Here is a 19,686-nt window from a genome sequence, read left to right on the forward strand (position 1 = left end):
AATATGTTGTAAACAGTTTTCTATTGGAAAAACACGTCTCTGTGGACCTGATGAACCATTAAGCCACATTCAATCATTGAACTGCAATGGATCTCTGCATATGAAGGTCCATGTGTTTTGCCATTAGACTTGAGTCAATTAGTCAAATGAAAACTGCTTAGGAATACATTCAGGTGACGCTCCTGTAGTAATTCCCATTATATACGCCACCTCATGGGGGCTAATGACATTGATACCGCTGTGTGGTAATGTGACCATAATAGCCCTGATGAGGTGTAGTAGGTCATAAATATTGTCATGGCTTCATGGTCAGGATGAATGGAGATCACCAGTGGCAGGGTATAGTAGGAGGCCTAACAGGAGGCCAGGGTATAGTGGGAGGCCTAACAGAGGAGGCCAGGGTATAGTGGGAGGCCTAACAGAGGAGGCCAGGGTATAGTGGGAGGCCTAACAGAGGAGGCCAGGGTATAGTGGGAGGCCTAACAGAGGAGGCCAGGGTATAGTGGGAGGCCTAACAGAGGAGGCCAGGGTATAGTGGGAGGCCTAACAGAGGAGGCCAGGGTATAGTGGGAGGCCTAACAGAGGAGGCCAGGGTATAGTAGGAGGCCTAACAGAGGAGGCCAGGGTATAGTGGGAGGCCTAACAGAGGAGGCCAGGGTATAGTGGGAGGCCTAACAGAGGAGGCCAGGGTATACTGGGACGCCTAACAGAGGAGGCCAGGGTATAGTAGGAGGCCTAACAGAGGAGGCCAGGGTATAGTAGGAGGCCTAACAGGAGGCCAGGGTATAGTGGGAGGCCTAACAGAGGAGACCAGGGTATAGTGGGAGGCCTAACAGAGGAGACCAGGGTATAGTGGGAGGCCTAACAGAGGAGGCCAGGGTATAGTGGGAGGCCTAACAGAGGAGGCCAGGGTATAGTGGGAGGCCTAACAGAGGAGGCCAGGGTATAGTGGGAGGCCTAACAGAGGAGGCCAGGGTATAGTGGGAGGCCTAACAGAGGAGGCCAGGGTATAGTGGGAGGCCTAACAGAGGAGGCCAGGGTATAGTGGGAGGCCTAACAGAGGAGGCCAGGGTATAGTGGGAGGCCTAACAGAGGAGGCCAGGGTATAGAGGGAGGCCTAACAGAGGAGGCCAAGGTATAGTGGGAGGCCTAACAGAGAAGGCCTAGGTGTAGGGAGGAGGCCTAACAGAGGAGGCCAGAGATATATTCACTGCTTGTCAAGGAGATCAGAAATTCACAGCACCACTCCATAATGGAACACAAGGCCCTCTTTTATATACTACTTATGTTATGCAGCTCTTTGTCTTCCAGTATTTCCCAGCAGTGCTGGGGGCTGATACAAGTGTAATTGCATGTCATTGTAGGGTCGTAAATGGAGATGTTTTCCCAGCGGGAGTGGGAGAAACATGCATTATGGATTGTAAATCCACACCAACCCAGACTGTCCTTTCTAAAATTATTAAGTTCTCTCAACAGAGGAAGCTACCTTGCTGGAAGCCCAAATCTATCTCAATGAACTCAAAAGGGCATAGATCACCTGGGTAGGATGATATTCCTCCTGTTTATAATGTTTGAACAAATGAGGTCCATATTGCTCTAAATGATTCATAGAGCCGTTCACAAAGGTTCAATTTGGGAGACGTGAACACAGCACTAATTTGGCTCCACCTAATGTTCTCACTATTGCCCCCTATCTTTGAAAAACACAAATATAAAAATTTTCCCAAAATGTTGTCCTCTCGTCTCGAGACTAACTTACCCAAATTGATCCACATGAACCAAAGCGAGTTTGGTTAAAAGCATTTATCCTCGGATAACCTCCGTTGACAATTAAACACTGCATGACCAAAAGTATGCGGACACCTGCTCGTTGAACGTCTCATTCCAAATCATGGGAATTAATATGGAGTTGGTCCACCTTTGCTGCTATAACAGCCTCCACTCTTTTGGGAAGGCCTTCCACTAGTTGGAACATTGCTGCGGGGACTTGCTTCCATTCAGCCACAAGACCATTAGTGAGGTCGGGCGCTGATGTTGGGTGATTAGGCCTGGCTCGAAGTCGGCGTTCCAATTCATCCCAAAGATTTCCGATGTGGTTGAGGTCAGGACTCTCTGTAGGCCAGTCAAGTTCTTCCACACTGATCTCGACAACCCATTTCTGGACAGATCTTGCTTTGTGCGGGGGCAATGTCATGCTGACCATTATTCCTCCTCCACTGAACTTTATAGTTGGCACTATGCATTGTGGCAGTTAGCTTTCTCTTGGCATCCCCCAAACCCAGATTTGTTCGTCGGACTGCCAGATAGTGAAGCATGATTCATCACTCAAGAGAATGTGTTTCCACTGCTCCAGAGTCCACTGGAAGTGAGCTTTACACCACTCCAGCTGACGCTTTGCATTACTCATGGTGATCTTAGGCTTGTGTTCGGCTGCTCGGCCATGGATAAGAAGAGCAATTCTTGTGCTGATGTTGCTTCTAAAGGCAGTTTGGAACTCAGTAGTGAATGTTGCATCCGGGGACAGTACATTTTTACGCCCCATGTGCTTCAGCACTTGGTGGTCCTGTTGTGAGCTTGTGTAGCCTATCACTTCGCGGCTGAGCTGTTGTTGCTCCTAGACGTTTCCACTTCACAATAAAGCACTTACAGTTGACCGGGGCAGAAATGGACTTATTGGAAAAGTGGTATCCTGTGACGGTGCCACGTTGAAAGTCACTGAGCTCTTCAGTAAGGCCATTCTACTGCCAATGTTTGTGTATGGAGATTGCATGGCTGTGTGCTCAATTTTATACACCTGTCAGCAATAGGTGTGGATGAAATAGCCGAATCCACTAATTTGAATGTCCACATACTTTTGTATATATTGTGTATCTTAGACACTTCATCAGAAACAACAGCTCCTTGGGCTGTATTATCTCTCCATGCAGAAAACGCTTTTGATAGACTGACTACAATGGTCATATCTCTAGTCTGCTCTTGGAACATATGGGAATTGGCTTCAATTTCATTCATATGATTAAAATACTATATGTCAATCCCTCAGCCATACTTGTAACAGGCAATATCAGCTCTGTTCCATAAAGAATCACTAGACGCAGCAGACAAGAAGATCCAGTCTGGCCTCTGCTATTCTTATTATCCATGGAACATCTGGCCCAGACAATTAATACATTGAAAGAAATAACACCAATTTCTCTCAAATCTACGGATAATTCCATATCATTATATGCAGATTATATGATATCTAGACAATGTATCGCAATCGCTCCCAAACACATTGAAGATCACCAATAAATTCAGCTTCATCTCAAGTTAGAAAATGTATCTAACCAAATCAGCCCTACTGCCTCTCAAGGCCCCGATGGAGGACTCCATCTCTACTTATGGAATCCCAATCGTTTCCCATTTTAAATATTTGGGAGGAGATATATTTCCTTCTCTAGATAAAACAATTGCCAGAACCTTTTAACAGAACGCTGAAATCAATTCAATCCGACCTCAGTTGATGGAATAATATCCCAGTTGCTTTAACCGGCAGAATATCTATTGTGAAAATGAATATATTGCCACGGCGTTCAATGCTTCCAATGGCTCCCCCTTCTGGCTATTGGGATAAAATTCATTGTGCGTTTCAACAATTATATGGCAAAGTAAATGATTCCAGATAAAGGTGTAGGAGGACTATCTGTACCAAACTTTAAATTGTATTTCCAGGCTCTAGCATTTCGTCCCATCCTAAATTGGTTTAGACATGATTATTTTGCCCCCTGGCTGAGTATAGAGAAAAATAAGGTGTCTCCTATTGCCCTGGAAGAGGTGGTCTTCACTGATATATGCCTTAAACAATGTTAGTAAGTTACGCTTTGGTCCTATTATTGCTCACACAATTTTCTCACGCAATTTATATTTTTAAACAATGTAACTGGGAATCAAAGTGGCCTCTGGAGGGTGGCCCTTTTCACCCCCCAATGGTCCACATGTTGAATCCGTACCCTTACCAATATCATGGACAGTAAGTGTTTGATAACATTCCAAGATTTGAAAGATACCTACACATTACCGGGAAACTTTTTTTCTATATACAATTTAGGTCAGCTATGGAGTACTTTGGGAAACCCTACTACCAAACATCCAATGATGGGATTTATAAATAAATGATCTGGTCGCCCGAAAGGACTGATCTCTATAATATATAAACTTTTGGAAAGGTCATATTCTGAGCCAGCCATTAAAAAAAGTATGGTCTACAGATCTAATTGAATCTGAACCAGGCTTTAACTGCAACATAATGTCGAAAATATGGCCTTGTCATCCCGTAATCCAAACCATCAATTTATCAATTCACAGAGTGTAATTAACACCAATGAAACATTTTACAATGAAATTGGCCCCAACTCCCAAGTGTTCACTGTGTTCCCTAAATCAAGTAGGCACCTTCCTTTTATATGATGTGGGAGTGCCCTGCAGTTAAATGCTTCTTGGGCAAAGTTACAAAATTATGTGTTCTGTTGTGTGGTTATCACGGGACGTTTACCAGTTACTCAGGGGTTTCTCTGCATCCAGCATGCCAATCACCCTGCTCTCTGCCAATCAATGGAATGCCTGAAATGCTTCGGTGTCAGGCGTTGTTGGTGTCCAGCGGGATAGCTGTTATTGTTATCAGATTGATTTGGCGTAGGTTACGGCCAGACAGTAGCCTGTGTGAGTTTTGGGTCAATAAACCGTTCAGTTTGAGAACTCCAGAACTGTTGTGGACATTCTCTCATGTATGATATATTGAGGTAATTAAAAATATTTTATACAAAGAGTGTCTATGTTAAATTGTTTACCACGATGACGTAATCCTGTGGTTAAAATGTAACCCTCAAAACAACAGCATACTGTAATTGATGCATTTTTGCAAATGAAATGTATTTTCCATGTAGATTCCAGGTCAAATTACGTTGAAACAACGTTGATTCAACCAGTTTGTGCCCAGTGGGAACTGACCACAGGAGTTGACATAACGGCACAAACTTTCTGGGACCAATAGTGCTTAGCGATTAACATATCATTATAAAACAAATTGGTAACTAATTGACGACAGACATCGGTTAAATTATGTAGATTTTTTTCCCCGAGTTTAATGCGCAGTTTTTCTAGAGATAAATCTGATCACGTCCGAACTGTGCATATAGTAGTGGGTTCTAGTTTCCAACAGGCCAATGTTCTACATACACTACATGTGCATGTGGACACCTGCTCTCGCACCCTATATAATTATTTTTTATCATACATGATGTTCCAATTCTTCCATGTGTTCCACTGTTTTGTTGATGTTTCTTCAATATACCCATACCAAAGTGTACGGGGTTAAATTATGACAAATTCATTTAAAAGGGGAATCTAGAGCTCGAATAATGATGATTCGAGATAACACGTCGATATAGATGTTATGCTTTGTTTCAAAAGTGTGTAATTTATTATATATGAAGAACGATTTGTATTGAATTTATATTGATATAATAACCCACCCCCTGATTTACAAGTGGTTCGTTCCCGAAAGGTGGGTGGGTTTCTAGTCTGCAAACCACCATCAACAATAATCTACTGCCCCACAGGCGCTCGAGGACCGAGGTGAAGGGAACTCAAACACCCGTGAATTCCCTTGACGATTTGACAAAGGATTAGCTAGCTACAAGGTAAATGTCAGACAGAAGAAATACATCATATGTCATTACCCTGTTTTATCGTTTAGATCGCTACTAATACTATCATTTTGTTGGGCTCCTGCTGGAAATGATTAATCTTGACGACCAGATAACGGGTCACGATTAACGTAACGTTGGATAGCAAGCGTATGTTGGCTAGCTAGCAGCAAGTGTTATAGGTTTTGCTAGCAGCAAGCTAACATAATGTCAGTCGTTTAGTTAACTAGTTAGCCACTCATTTCAGATGCATGCCAATGTAGCTAGCAAACTAGCTAGTTGTATGTGTTAGCCTAATTTACGACTAGCTAGCTAACTTCCGATTTTTCATGTTTTTTCAAATATATGTTGTGAAGATGTTACTGTCATTTCCTCCAAGTAGCTAGCTAACTAACGTTACTCAAACATTTAAAAAACCATCAGTTAGGGAACAGCGTTTATTTTCTAGTTGTCCCTGCCATGGGCATCAGGTGGCAACAAATTCACTAAAGGCTGTTGCAAGAAAATTGACAATTATTACCTTATTATTATTATTGCCACACCTAAAGGTTTAATTTAGACTTCAAATACATCCACATAATTATCCAGTAGGGTGTTAAGGTTCCAAATGAAACTGTGGATTTGATGTTATACTTGGGGAATATTGTATTCCATGTTATAGAGAATCTTCTCAGGAACACAGAACACTTTATGATGAGGATATCTAATGATATGATTGACCAGTCTGCAATCTTTTTCAATGTTAATCCCTAGTAAATAATGGCACCAAACAGTGGCGACCTGTCATTCAGGGCAGGTAGAGCCCCACCTGCTTTAATCTCTACCTGTTTAGCTTAAAAAACAACATTTAGCCTGTTTTGCTTGATATTTTGGCATTAATTAATTAAATTCCATTTTTAAAGTGTTGAACGATTAGGCCTACCATGTCACACCTCATTTGCTTGCACTTGCTTATATTTAGCGCTGTGTTGGTGATATAAGAACAAACATACACTACCGTTCAAAAGTTTGGGGTCACTTAGAAATGTCCATGTTTTTGAAAGAAAAGCCTTTTTTTTTTGTCCATTCAAATAACATCAGATTGATCAGAAATACACTGTAGAAATGTTTTGTTGTAAATGACTATTGTAGCTGGAAATGGTTGTTTTAGGGAATATCAACATAGGCCTACAGCAACCATCACTCCTGTGTTCAAATGGCATGTTCTGTTAGCTAATCCAAGTTTATAATTTTAAAAGGCTAATTGATCATTAGAAAACCCTTTTTCAGAAAAAGAAGCATAAAACTGGCTTTAGACTAGTTGAGTATCTGGAGCATCAGCATTTGTGGGTTTGATTACAGGCTCAAAATGGCCAGAAACAAAGAACTTTCTTCTGGAACTCGTCAGTCTATTCTTGTTCTGGGAAATGAAGGCTATTCCATACGAGAAATTGCCAAGAAACTGAAGATCTCATACTATTCCCTTCACAGAACAGTGCAAACTGGCTCTAACCAGAATAGAAAGAGTGGGAGGCCCCGGTGCACAACTGAGCAAGAGGACAATTACATTAGTGTTTATTTTGAGAAACGAACGCCTCACAAGTCTTCAAATGGCAGCTTCGTTAAATAGTATCCACAAAACACCAGTATCAACGTCAACAGTGAAGAAGCGACTCTGGGATGCTGGACTTTTAGGCAGAGTTGCAAAGAAAAAGCCATATCTCAGACTGGCCAATAAAATAAAAAGCTTAAGATGGGCAAAAGAAGACACACTGGACAGAGGAACACTCAATGATCACACCTGTTTGTTGGTACGTGTTTAATGTTAAGGTAGGGTTTGCATAAAGCATGAACAAATCTTTATGCTTTATGCAAACAGAGTTTGAAACAACTTATGACATAAAATTGTACTTTCATGTAAATTAGATGTGTAATATGCTAATTAGTATGTACAGCATGTCAAATTCTACACGTCAAGGTCATTCATTTATAGAAGGGTGGTCATATTGTTAACATATATTGATGTTTTATGCAGAACTGGGAGGTAACTATTTAATAAAGCAATACCAAATGATTAATATAATTGTTTTTATGAATTATGTTAATTAGCTGGTGAATTGCAACGTTCCATTCACTTCAATTGGAAACATTTTAAAAGCTTCTGCTCTTACACCTTTTAAGGAAGACATCAAATATATATATATATATTTTTTTAACAGCACAAAGTTTGAGTTTGTGTGTGTGTGAGGTAGTACGTGTGTGCGTATTGTGTGATTTAATATAGACACCACAGGACCTGGAAAAAGATGGGATGAATTTACATTAACATTGAATATAGACATAATAAATCTAAAATGCAATTCAAATAAATTCATTAGTTCCTAATCAATGGATGACACATGACTGGGAATACAGCTTAAAAAAAACCAGAAAGGTAGGTGAGTATCAGAAGCCCAGTCAGGATCTGGTGGGAGCACCATTTACCTCCTGCAGTGAGACATGTCTCCTTCACATAGAGTTGATCAGGCTGTTGATTTTGGCCTGTGGAATGCTGTCTATTTCTCTTCAATGGCTGTGCGAAGTTGCTGGATATTGGTGGGGAATCCCAAACATGTTCAATGGGTGATGTCTGAGTATGTAGGCCATGGAAGAACTGGGACATTTTCAGCTTCTTGGTATTGTGTACAGATCCTTGCGACATTATCATGCTGAAACATGAGGTGATGGTGGTGGATGAATGGCATGACAATTGGCCTCCGGATCTCGTCACGGTATCTCTGCATTGAAATTGCCATCGATAAAATGCAGTTTGTCGCTTATGCCTGACCATACTATAACCCCACCGCCATCATGGGACACTCTGTTCACAACATTGACATCAGCAAACCGCTCGCCAACACAACGCCATACACAGCATTTGCCCGGTACACTTGAAACCGGGATTAATCCGTGAAGAGCACACATCTCCAGCATGCCAGTGGCCATCAAAGGTGAGCATTTGCCCACTGCGGTCCATTACGAAGCCGAACTGCAGTCAAATCAAGACCCTGGTGAGGACGACGAGCACGCAGATGAGCTTTCCTGAGACCGTTTCTGACAGTGTGCAGAAATTATTGTTGTGTAAACCCACCGTTTCATCACCCGGTGGCTTGTCTCAGACAGTCCCGCAGGTGGAGAAGCCGGATGTGGAGGTCCTGGGCTGGCGTGGTTACACGTGGTATGCGGTTGCGAGGCCGGTTTGATGTACTGCCAAATTCTTTAAAACAACGTTGGTCGAGAAATGAACATTAATTTCTCTGGCAACAGCTCTGGTGGACATTCCAATTGCATGCTCCCTCCACTTGAGACATCTGTGGCATTGTGTTGTGTGACAACTGCACATTTTTAGAGTGGCCTTTTATTGTCCCCAGCACAGGGTGCATCTGTTATGATCATGCTCTTTAATCAGCTTCTTGATATGCCACACCTGTCAGGTGGATGGATTGTCTTGGTGAAAGAGAAATGCTCACTAACAGGGATGTAACCTAATTTGTGTGCCAATGTTGTTTTTGTTTTTGTTTTAGAAATACTATTTTTGTACATATGAAAAAAATATCCCAGACATTTTTATTTCAGATCATGAAACATGGGACCAACACTTTTACATGTTGCCTTTATATTTTTCTTCAGTATAGTTGACTGAACAATTATTAACAATCAAACAATGTATCCCATTTTAACTAGTCAATTAGGAGCAGGTGACCTGGTAACACAATGCCCTAACATCTAGCCTAGGTCTCTTTCATATCTCTCTTACTCTCTCTGACACATGCATACAAAAACCTCACTTGCCAAATCTCTCATTCTCTCCCATGGGTACACACTCTGCCAGCCAGTCAAGCAGATCTAAGTATTGCAGTATTCTGTCTAAAACACTTAATGTGCTGTTACTGGAATATCTGCATATGTAGCCTAATTGAGTTATTTTTTGTCATTACTGCTGCTACACATGGTATGTACTTAAAGGGTCTAACTGAAAATACGATCTCTCTTTCGGGAGACTGTACTGCTGCTACACATGGTATGTACTTAAAGGGTCTAACTGAAAATACGATCTCTCTTTCGGGAGACTGTACTGCTGCTACACATGGTATGTACTTAAAGGGTCTAACTGAAAATACGATCTCTCTTTCGGGAGACTGTACTGCTGCTACACATGGTATGTACTTAAAGGGTCTAACTGAAAATACGATCTCTCTTTCGGGAGACTGTACTGCTGCTACACATGGTATGTACTTAAAGGGTCTAACTGAAAATACGATCTCTCTTTCGGGAGACTGTACTGCTGCTACACATGGTATGTACTTAAAGGGTCTAACTGAAAATACGATCTCTCTTTCGGGAGACTGTACTGCTGCTACACATGGTATGTACTTAAAGGGTCTAACTGAAAATACGATCTCTCTTTCGGGAGACTGTACTGCTGCTACACATGGTATGTACTTAAAGGGTCTAACTGAAAATACGATCTCTCTTTCGGGAGACTGTACTGCTGCTACACATGGTATGTACTTAAAGGGTCTAACTGAAAATACGATCTCTCTTTCGGGAGACTGTACTGCTGCTACACATGGTATGTACTTAAAGGGTCTAACTGAAAATACGATCTCTCTTTCGGGAGACTGTACTGCTGCTACACATGGTATGTACTTAAAGGGTCTAACTGAAAATACGATCTCTCTTTCGGGAGACTGTACTGCTGCTACACATGGTATGTACTTAAAGGGTCTAACTGAAAATACGATCTCTCTTTCGGGAGACTGTACTGCTGCTACACATGGTATGTACTTAAAGGGTCTAACTGAAAATACGATCTCTCTTTCGGGAGACTGTACTGCTGCTACACATGGTATGTACTTAAAGGGTCTAACTGAAAATACGATCTCTCTTTCGGGAGACTGTACTGCTGCTACACATGGTATGTACTTAAAGGGTCTAACTGAAAATACGATCTCTCTTTCGGGAGACTGTACTGCTGCTACACATGGTATGTACTTAAAGGGTCTAACTGAAAATACGATCTCTCTTTCGGGAGACTGTACTGCTGCTACACATGGTATGTACTTAAAGGGTCTAACTGAAAATACGATCTCTCTTTCGGGAGACTGTACTGCTGCTACACATGGTATGTACTTAAAGGGTCTAACTGAATATACGATCTCTCTTTCGGGAGACTGTACTGCTGCTAGATGACAGATTTTATTGGATTTGGTCAAAACAATGTAATTTTATTTTAAGTACATATCGTAACAGCAGTAATGACGATAGTTGTTCTGCGAAACTCCTGATTTGGTGAGTGTATTCATTATTACTTTTATTATTTATTTTCTTTCTCTGCAATGTTGTGAAGGGCCCATAAGTAAGCATTTCATTGTTAGTCTAAACCTGTTATCTGTCACATTCTTCGTAAACAATGTTTTTTTAAATTAAGTACCTAAAGTATTTTGACAACATTAGCTATCTAGCTTTATGCTCTCCTGTCTTGTTTTAACTAGGCAAGTCAGTTAAGAACAAATTCTCATTTACAATGAAGGCATACCAAAAGGCCTCCTGCAGGGACAGGGGCCTTGGATAAAAAAAATAAAAAAAGGTTGCCTTTCCACTTGGTTTGTCATATTGCACATATTTTATTTTTATTTGTGCTTTTACTGGGAGTTGTTTTCAAATGTCACTATAGGCTATATTTAACAACGGTATAAAAGAATGGGATCCTTGAACATGTGCACCTACTCATTCATTTTAATCTCATTGTGCAGTTTAGTTATGTAATTCTTTAGATAAACGCAAGGAAGAAAAGGGTCCTGGGGGAGAGAGACAATTATTTTCAAGTTGTAATGAAATTACCTGCTTGGTTGTCAAATTCCAAAATGGTCACCTACAGTGGGGAGAACAAGTATTTGATACACTGCTGATTTTGCAGGTTTTCCCACTTACAAAGCTTGTAGAGGTCTGTAATTTTTTATCATCGGTACACTTCAACTGTGAGAGATGGAATCTAAAACAAAAATCCAGAAAATCACATTGTATGATTTTTTAAAAGTAATTAATTGACATTTTATTGCATGACAAGTATTTGATCACCTACCAACCAGTAAGAATTCCGGCTCTCACAGACCTGTTAGTTTGTCTTTAAGAAGCCCTCCTGTTCTCCACTCATTACCTGTATTAACTGCACCTGTTTGAACTCGTTACCTGTATAAAAGACACCTGTCCACACACTCAATCAGACAGACTCCAACCTCTCCACAATGGCCAAGACCAGGGAGCAGTGTAAGGACATGGAGGGTAGAATTGTAGACCTGCACAAGGCTGGGATGGGCTACAGGACAATAGGCAAGCAGAAGAAGGCAACAACAGTTGGCGCAATTATTAGAAAATGGAATAAGTTCAAGATGACGGTAAATTACCCTTGGTCTGGGGCTCCATGCAAGATCTCACCTCGTGGGGCATCAATGATCATGAGGAAGGTGAGGGATCAGCCCAGAACTACACGGCAGGACCTGGTCAATGACCTGAAGAGAGCTGGGACCACAGTCTCAAAGAACCATTAGTAACACACTACGCCGTCATGGATTAAAATCCTGCAGCGCACGCAAGGTCCCCCTGCTCAAGCCAGCGCATGTCCAGGCCCGTCTGAAGTTTGCCAATGACCATCTGGATGATCCAGAGGAGGAATGGGAGAAGGTCATGTGGTCTGATGAGACAAAAATAGAGCTTTTTGGTCTAAACTCCACTCGCCGTGTTTGGAGGAAGAAGGGTAGGTACAACCCCAAGAACACCATCCCAACCGTGAAGCATGGAGGTGGAAACATCATTCTTTGGGGATGCTTTTCTGCAAAGGGGACAGGACGACTGCACCGTATTGAGGGGAGGACGGATGGGGCCATGTATCGCGAGATCTTGGCCAACAACCTCCTTTGAAGATGGGTCGTGGCTGGGTCTTCCAGCATGACAACGACCCGAAACACACAGGCAGGGCAACTAAGGAGTGGCTCCGTAAGAAGCATCTCAAGGTCCTGGAGTGGCCTAGCCAGTCACCAGACCTGAACCCAATTGAAAATCTTTGGAGGGAGCTGATAGTCCCAAAACCTGAAGGATCTGGACAAGGTCTGTATGGAGGAGTGGGCCAAAACCCCTGCTGCAGTGTGTGCAAACCTGCTCAAGAACTAAAGGAAATGTATTATCTCTGTAATTGCAAACAGGTTTCTGTACCAAATATTAAGTTCTGCTTTTCTGATGTATCAAATACTTATGTCATGCAATAAAATGCTAATTAATTACTTAAATATCATACAATGTGATCTTCTGGATTTTTGTTTTAGATCCTGTACCTATGATTCTGTACCTATGATAAAAATGACAGACCTCTACATGCTTTGTAAGTAGGAAACACTGCCAATTTTTCAGGTTATCAAATACTTGTTCTCCCCACTGTATGTAACCCGGGGTAAGTTAATTAAAAAAATATATATATTTTTATTTTTTTACCTTTTATTTTACTAGGCAAGTCAGTTGAGAACAAATTCTTATTTTCAATGACTGCCTAGGAACAGTGGGTTAACTGCCTGTTCAGGGGCAGAACGACAGATTTGTACCTTGTCAGCTCGGGGGTTTGAACTTGCAACCTTCCGGTTACTAGTCCAACGCTCTAACCACTAGGCTACCCTGCCGCCCTAATTTACAGAGAGTAAACATGGGTCACCAGACACACAGTTTCTGTTCTCTGTGAGATGGCTTTTTCATAAGCTTTTTAAAAGGTGTTCCATCGTTTTACAAATCAGGTCATCCCTCTCCTTTCTCAAAAAGGGTGATCTCTATCTTCTGCGCTGTTTGATATTTCATCAGACATGCTTTGAGTGCACTGCCTTGAACAAACTGTACCTCTCAGTATGGTAATGACAGTCCCATTCATGATGAGCAATTTACATCAGAAAGTTTCCCGTTCCGTCTGACTAGTACAAGCCAAGATGTACATTTGAAAGAGTTTCTCTGTTCAAGAATGAGGGAGAACTCTTAGAGGTCAATGGAAGTTGTGCTAGTCTCATTTCCTTTCATGTCCTCTTATCTCTGTGTTTTGTGTTTCTCCCTCTCAGAGATAGTATGGACAAAGAGGAGCAGTTTGTCAACATCGACCTAAACGACGACAACATCTGCAGTGTCTGCAAGCTAGAGACCGACACGGGGACCATGTCCTTCTGCCACGTCTGCTTTGAACTCAGCATCGAAGGTGAGAGAGTGAAGTAGGGGGGAGGATATCAGCTATCACATTTTTCATTCAACTCTTATTGGCCATCTGATGCCTGGGAAGAACAGTGGCCTAGAACAGTACTGGTGTTGATAAAAAATGTAGTCAGTGGCACCATAGCACACAACAGCACAGTAACGCCTTGTTCGAAAATGAATTGAATTCCGTTGGTCATACGTCCTTTAAACATGGTCTTGCTCCGCTACTGGTCGGACAGGTGTAGTGTGTCATAACGCAAGATGGAAGGGTCTCTCGTCAGAGGTCGCATTTATTTTTGGAAGATTGCAAAATATGACCTTTTATGTTTCTCCTGTCTTAAAAGTATTGTTTCAGGTATTATTAAAACATGTTTATTTTATTGATAAAATTGAATAGTTTTCCCATAATTGCACAACAAAAATAAAACCAATAAACGGATGACCATGCTTTCGGTTTTTCTAAAACAATAAATGTATTACTAGTAAGAAGTAATGGGGTATATTGCTTAATTTAATTTGTGACTGGTCTTTTAACCAATGCATGTTCAAATGAATATTTTAGATACAATAGTAGAAATGGATACAGTGCATTCGGAAAGTATTCAGACCCCTTGACTCTTTACAAAGTTACAGCCTTATTCTAAAATGGAATAAATAGTCAACAATAAATAGTCAAATCAACACACAATACCCCATAATGACAAAGCAAAAACTGGTTTCTAGACACTTTTGCTAATTGATTAAAAATAATAACCTGAAATCACATTTACTTAAGTATTCAGACCCTTTACTCAGTACTTTGTTGGAGCACTTTTGGCAGCGATTACAGCCTCGAGTCTTCTTGGGTATGACTCTATAAGCTTGGCACACCTGTATTTGGGGAGTTTTTCCCGTTCTTCTCTGCTGATCTTCTCAAGCTCTGTCATCTCTGACAGAGATGGTTTTCCTTCTGGAAGGTTCTCCCGTCTCCACAGAGGAACTCTAGAGCTCTGTCAGTGACCATCGGGTTCTTGGTCACCTCCCTGACCAAGGCCCTTATCTCCCGATTTCTCAGTTTGGCTGGGCAGCCAGCTCTAGGAAGAGTCTTGGAGGTTCCAAACTTATTCCATTTAAGGATGATGGAAGCCACTGTGTTCTTGGGGACCTTCAATGCTGCAAACTTGTGTTGGTACCCTTCCCCAGATCTGTGCCTAGACACAATCCTGTCTCAGAGCTCTACGGACAATTCCTTCGACCTCATGGCTTGGTTTTTGCAATAACATGTAAATAAGGTATTTAAGTTCTTTATTTTGAGTAAATCAGCAACATTTTCGGAACTGTTTTCGCGTTGTCATTAATTTTTAATCCATTTTAGAATAAGATTGTAACGTAACAATGTGGAAAGCGAAGGGTTCTGAATACTTTCCAAATGCGCTGTAAACAGTTCTACAACAGAACATCAAGAATCAACAAAGTGCCTACCCTGCCGCAAAAGGCCGAGTGATATGGCTTATTTATTACCCGCCACCTTCCATATACGGGTTTATTTTGGCATTTGCGGGTAAGGGGTGTATCGAAATGTACGTAATGGTTACCTAGTCCAGGGGAGTCCAGGGGAGGGTCATGTAATTGATTTAAATAGTCAGTGTTTTAGATTTGGTTAATTGCTAGGATATACAGAGCCTTCGGAAAGTATTCATACCCCTTGGCTTATTCCACATTTAGTTGTGTTACCACCTGAATTCCAAATGGATTAAATTGCTTTTTTTCCCCCCTTACTCATCTACACACAATACTCCATACTGACAAAGTGAAAACATGTTTTTGGGAATATTAGCAAATGTATTAAATTAAATGCAGATCTCATTTACGTCAGTATTCACAACCTGATTTCAGTAAATGTTAGAATGACCTTTTGGCAGCTATAACAGCTGTGTATCTTTCTGGGTAAGCCTCTTTTTGCACATGTTTCTTTTTTTTAATTCTAAAAGCTCTATCAAGTTGGTTGTTGATCATTGCTAGACAGCCATTTTCAAGTCTTGCCATACATTTTCAAGACCTTTTTTTAAAATAATTTAAAAAAAAAAGTCTACTGTAACCAGGCCACTGGATCTGATTTGATGTAGTGATCTATAGCAGTGCTTTGCTCTGTTATGCTTTATGCTAGAAGCAAGCTGTAAAATACCTGTCAAAGACGTGACACCGATGCATATAATAATATCATTGTTTAGTGTCTTTGACATTCTGAGGCTGAGCTACAACCTTCAATAGACGAGGAGACAAAAACATGGACTTTTCTTGGGTAGTAATCTAATTCTGTCCACTCAAATGATTAAGCTATTCACTTTCTGTACTATAGAAAATGTTTAAACCCAGACAGCTTTTAAGAAAACACTTGTGACCTTGTTTGGTTTAGCCACGGAAGAGAGTAGCCAACAATTAAAGCTTCCATTGTTCTGTGTCGGTAGGCCTACTCTGTCTGGGGTGGAAAGGTTGGCCAAACTTTTGAAAGTACCATGTTCAGATTCCTAATGACTTCTCAGATTGAATTGTTGTTCAACAGGTACAGTTTCATTGCAAACAAGACACTGATTTGGCATTGGAGAAATATGATAAGATGAACACAGACCTATGTCCATTCTTAGCCTGTAATTTTGGTCATTTGTGTGGTATTAAAAAAATCTCTATGTAGAATTACGTAGACTTGCATGAAATGTTTATAAAAGGCTGTTTTTTTTTCTTCTCAGACCTGCAAATACTATGGTAGATGTTGGCAATGCTTTTACTATAAAGGTTATCTTTTCACCCTTACTCTTGTTCACGGTGGTCTGTGAACCCACAACCTTCTGGCCCTGTGCCCTGTAAAGATTCCTGTGTTGCCATGTAATGCTTACTGGATGAACCGTTTCTAAACCTGCATATCTAAAGTTCTAGTCTGTCCAATTTGTGTTCTCTCCTCTTTTTTAGTTTTTTTGTAAAGCATTCAGGGACGGTGTAGGGAGGGCCATCCATTTAATTTCAGAGATCAGATTGTCTCCATGTAAGCCTTTATTATAGATAATGTTCACTCACTAACATGGGATCCAAACCGGCTGCGCGTGTGTGCCTTCGTGCATTAATGTATTTTGTCCCCCCACACCAAACGCGATCACAACACGCAGGTTAAAATATCAAAACAAACTCTGAACCAATTACGTGAATTTGGGGACAGGTCGAAAAGCATTAAATATTTATGGCAATTTAGCTAGCTAGCTTGCACTTGCTAGCTAATTTGTCCTATTTAGCTAGCTTGCTGTTGCTAGCTAATTTGTCCTGAGATATAAATATTGAGTTATTTTACCTGAAATGCACAAGGTCCTCTACTCCGACGATTAATCCACACAAAACGGTCAACCGAATCGTTTCTAGTCATCTCTCCTCCTTCTAGGCTTTTTCTTCTCGACTTTATTTTGCGATTGGCAACTTTTCCTAAGTTTGGTGCATTACCCCCACTGACCTAGTTCGTCTTTCAGTCACCCACGTGGGTATGACCAAAGAGGAGATGACATGTGGGTACCTGCTTCTATAAACCAATGAGGAGATGGGAGAGGCAAGACTTGCAGCGTGATCTGTGTCACAAATTGAACTGACTTCTATTTTAGCAATGTAGATGCTCGCGCAATAATTGAATAATATAGATTTCTACATTTATTTTGCAACACTTGCGCACGTGACGCGAGCGGTGTAGTCAGCCTGTAAGAATGTCTAATTCACCAGCCACGTTGGCTGGTCACACTCATGGCAAGCGTTTCATAACTCCAGTATGGGCACCAGTGCAATTTGTGATTTATAGAAAAATACATGCTGTTTTTCATGCCATTTTGTTTTATATCTGGTAATGCACAGAGAAATCATAACGTTAACGTATCTCACCTTGCGCAGCAATACTGCCTGTCTGGGGGGCTGTGAGCACTAAGTGAAGTGCTGAAAGATTTGTTTTAAATGCAATGAGAGGTACAGGCATTAACTGTGGTCTAATTTTCTCAAGTATACTAAAGTGAGATTTTGTCCTCGTGTTTCTTGGCTATTTATACTGAATAAAAATATAAACGCAACATGTAAAGTGTTGGTCCCATGTTTCACGAGATTACTTATTTCCATACGCATAAAGATTTTGTCTAAAATGTTGTGCACATTTGTTTACATCCCTGTTAGTGAGCATTTATTCTTTGCCAAGATAATCCATCTACCTTACAGGTGTGGCATATGAAGAAGTTGATTAAATGGCATGATCATTACACAGATGCACCTTGTCCTGGGGACAATAAGTCTACTCTTAAATGTGCAGATTTGTCACACAACACAATGCCACAGTTATCTCAAATTTGGAGGGAGCGTACAGTTGACATGCTTCTGCAGGAATGTCCACCAGAGCTGTTGCCAGAGAATTGATGTTCATTTCTCTACTTTTAGCCGCCTTCAACGTTGTTTTAGAGAATTTGGCAGCAACTTTTTTTTTCTCTGATATTTTGGATAAAAGACTCACAGAATGAGTCACAGAATGTTAAATTAATTTGAGCAATATACCACATTACATCTTCGTATCATATGAAATTGTATTTGTCACATGCGCTGAATACCACAGGTGCAGGTAGAACTTACAGTGAAAATGCTTGCTTACAAGCCCTTAAAATGTCAGTGTAGACACTTGCCTATTGGTCAGCGCATGCTTTGAGCATACGTCCTGGTAATCCGTCTGGCCCGACGTCCTTGTGAATGTTGACCTGTTTTAAAGGGCTTACTTACATCTGCTACGGAGAGCGTGATCACACAGTTGTCCGGAACGGCTGATGCTCTCATGCATGTTTCAGTGTTACTTGCCTCAAAGCGAGCATAGAAGTAATCTAGCTTGTCTTGTTCGCTCGTCACTGGGCAGCTCGCGGCTCGCGGCTGTGCTTCCCTTTTGTAGTCTGTAATAGCTTGCACGCCGTGCCACATCCGATGAGCGTCGGAGCCGGTGTAGTACGATTCGATCTTAGTCCTGTGTTGACGCTTTGCCTGTTTTTAATGGTTCGTCGGAGGGCATAGCGGGATTTCTTATAAGCGTTTGGGTTAGTCCCCCTCCTTGAAAGCGGCAGCTCTACCCTTTCGCTCAGTGCAGATGTTGCCTGTAATCGATGGCTTCTGTTTGGGGTACTGCATGTACGTACAGTCACTGTGGGGACGACGTCATCGATGCACTTATGGATGAAGCTAGTGACTGATGTGGTGTACTCAATGCTATCAGATGAATCCCGGAACATGTTCCAGTCTACTAGCAAAACAGTCCTATAGTTTAGCATCTGCTTCATCTGACCACTTTTTTAATTGGCCACTGGTGCTTCCTGCTTTAGTTTTTGCTTGTAAGCAATAAGAATTATGGAGGATAGAATTATGATCAGATTTGCCAAATGGAGGGTGAGGGGGAGCTTTGTACTCGTCTTTGTGGAGTAAAGGTGGTCAAATTTCTTTCCCTCTGGTTGCACATTTAACATGCTGGTAGAAATGAGGTAAAACGGTTTGCCTGTATTAAAGTCCCCGGCCACTAGGAGCGCTGCCTCCTGGACGAGCGTTTTCATGTTTTCTTCTGGCCGTATACAGATCATTGAGTGCGGTCCTAGTGCCAGCATCGGTTTCTGGTGTTAAATAGGCAGGTACGAAGAATATATGTGAACTCTCTTGGTAGATAGTGTGGTCTACAGCTTATCATTAAATACTCTACCTCTGGCGAGCAAAACCTTGAGACGTCCTTCGATATTCT

General features: G+C 41.3%; 1 protein-coding gene across 1 annotated transcript in view; it reads left to right on the plus strand.

Annotated features, from left to right (window-relative positions):
* Window positions 1-5,534: 5,534 nt before the first annotated feature.
* LOC109873288 (protein EURL homolog) overlaps window positions 5,535-19,686 on the plus strand; it is a 61,420-nt gene continuing 47,268 nt past the window's right edge. Inside the window, exons 1-2 of the mRNA XM_020464929.2 lie at window positions 5,535-5,681; window positions 13,799-13,932. Of these exons, the coding sequence (XP_020320518.1) occupies window positions 13,806-13,932 (127 nt within the window). The 5' untranslated portion in view covers window positions 5,535-5,681; window positions 13,799-13,805. The remainder of the gene's footprint in view (window positions 5,682-13,798; window positions 13,933-19,686) is intronic.

Source organism: Oncorhynchus kisutch, linkage group LG28, assembly GCF_002021735.2.
Source record: "Oncorhynchus kisutch isolate 150728-3 linkage group LG28, Okis_V2, whole genome shotgun sequence".
Classification (NCBI taxonomy): Eukaryota; Metazoa; Chordata; class Actinopteri; order Salmoniformes; family Salmonidae; genus Oncorhynchus; species Oncorhynchus kisutch.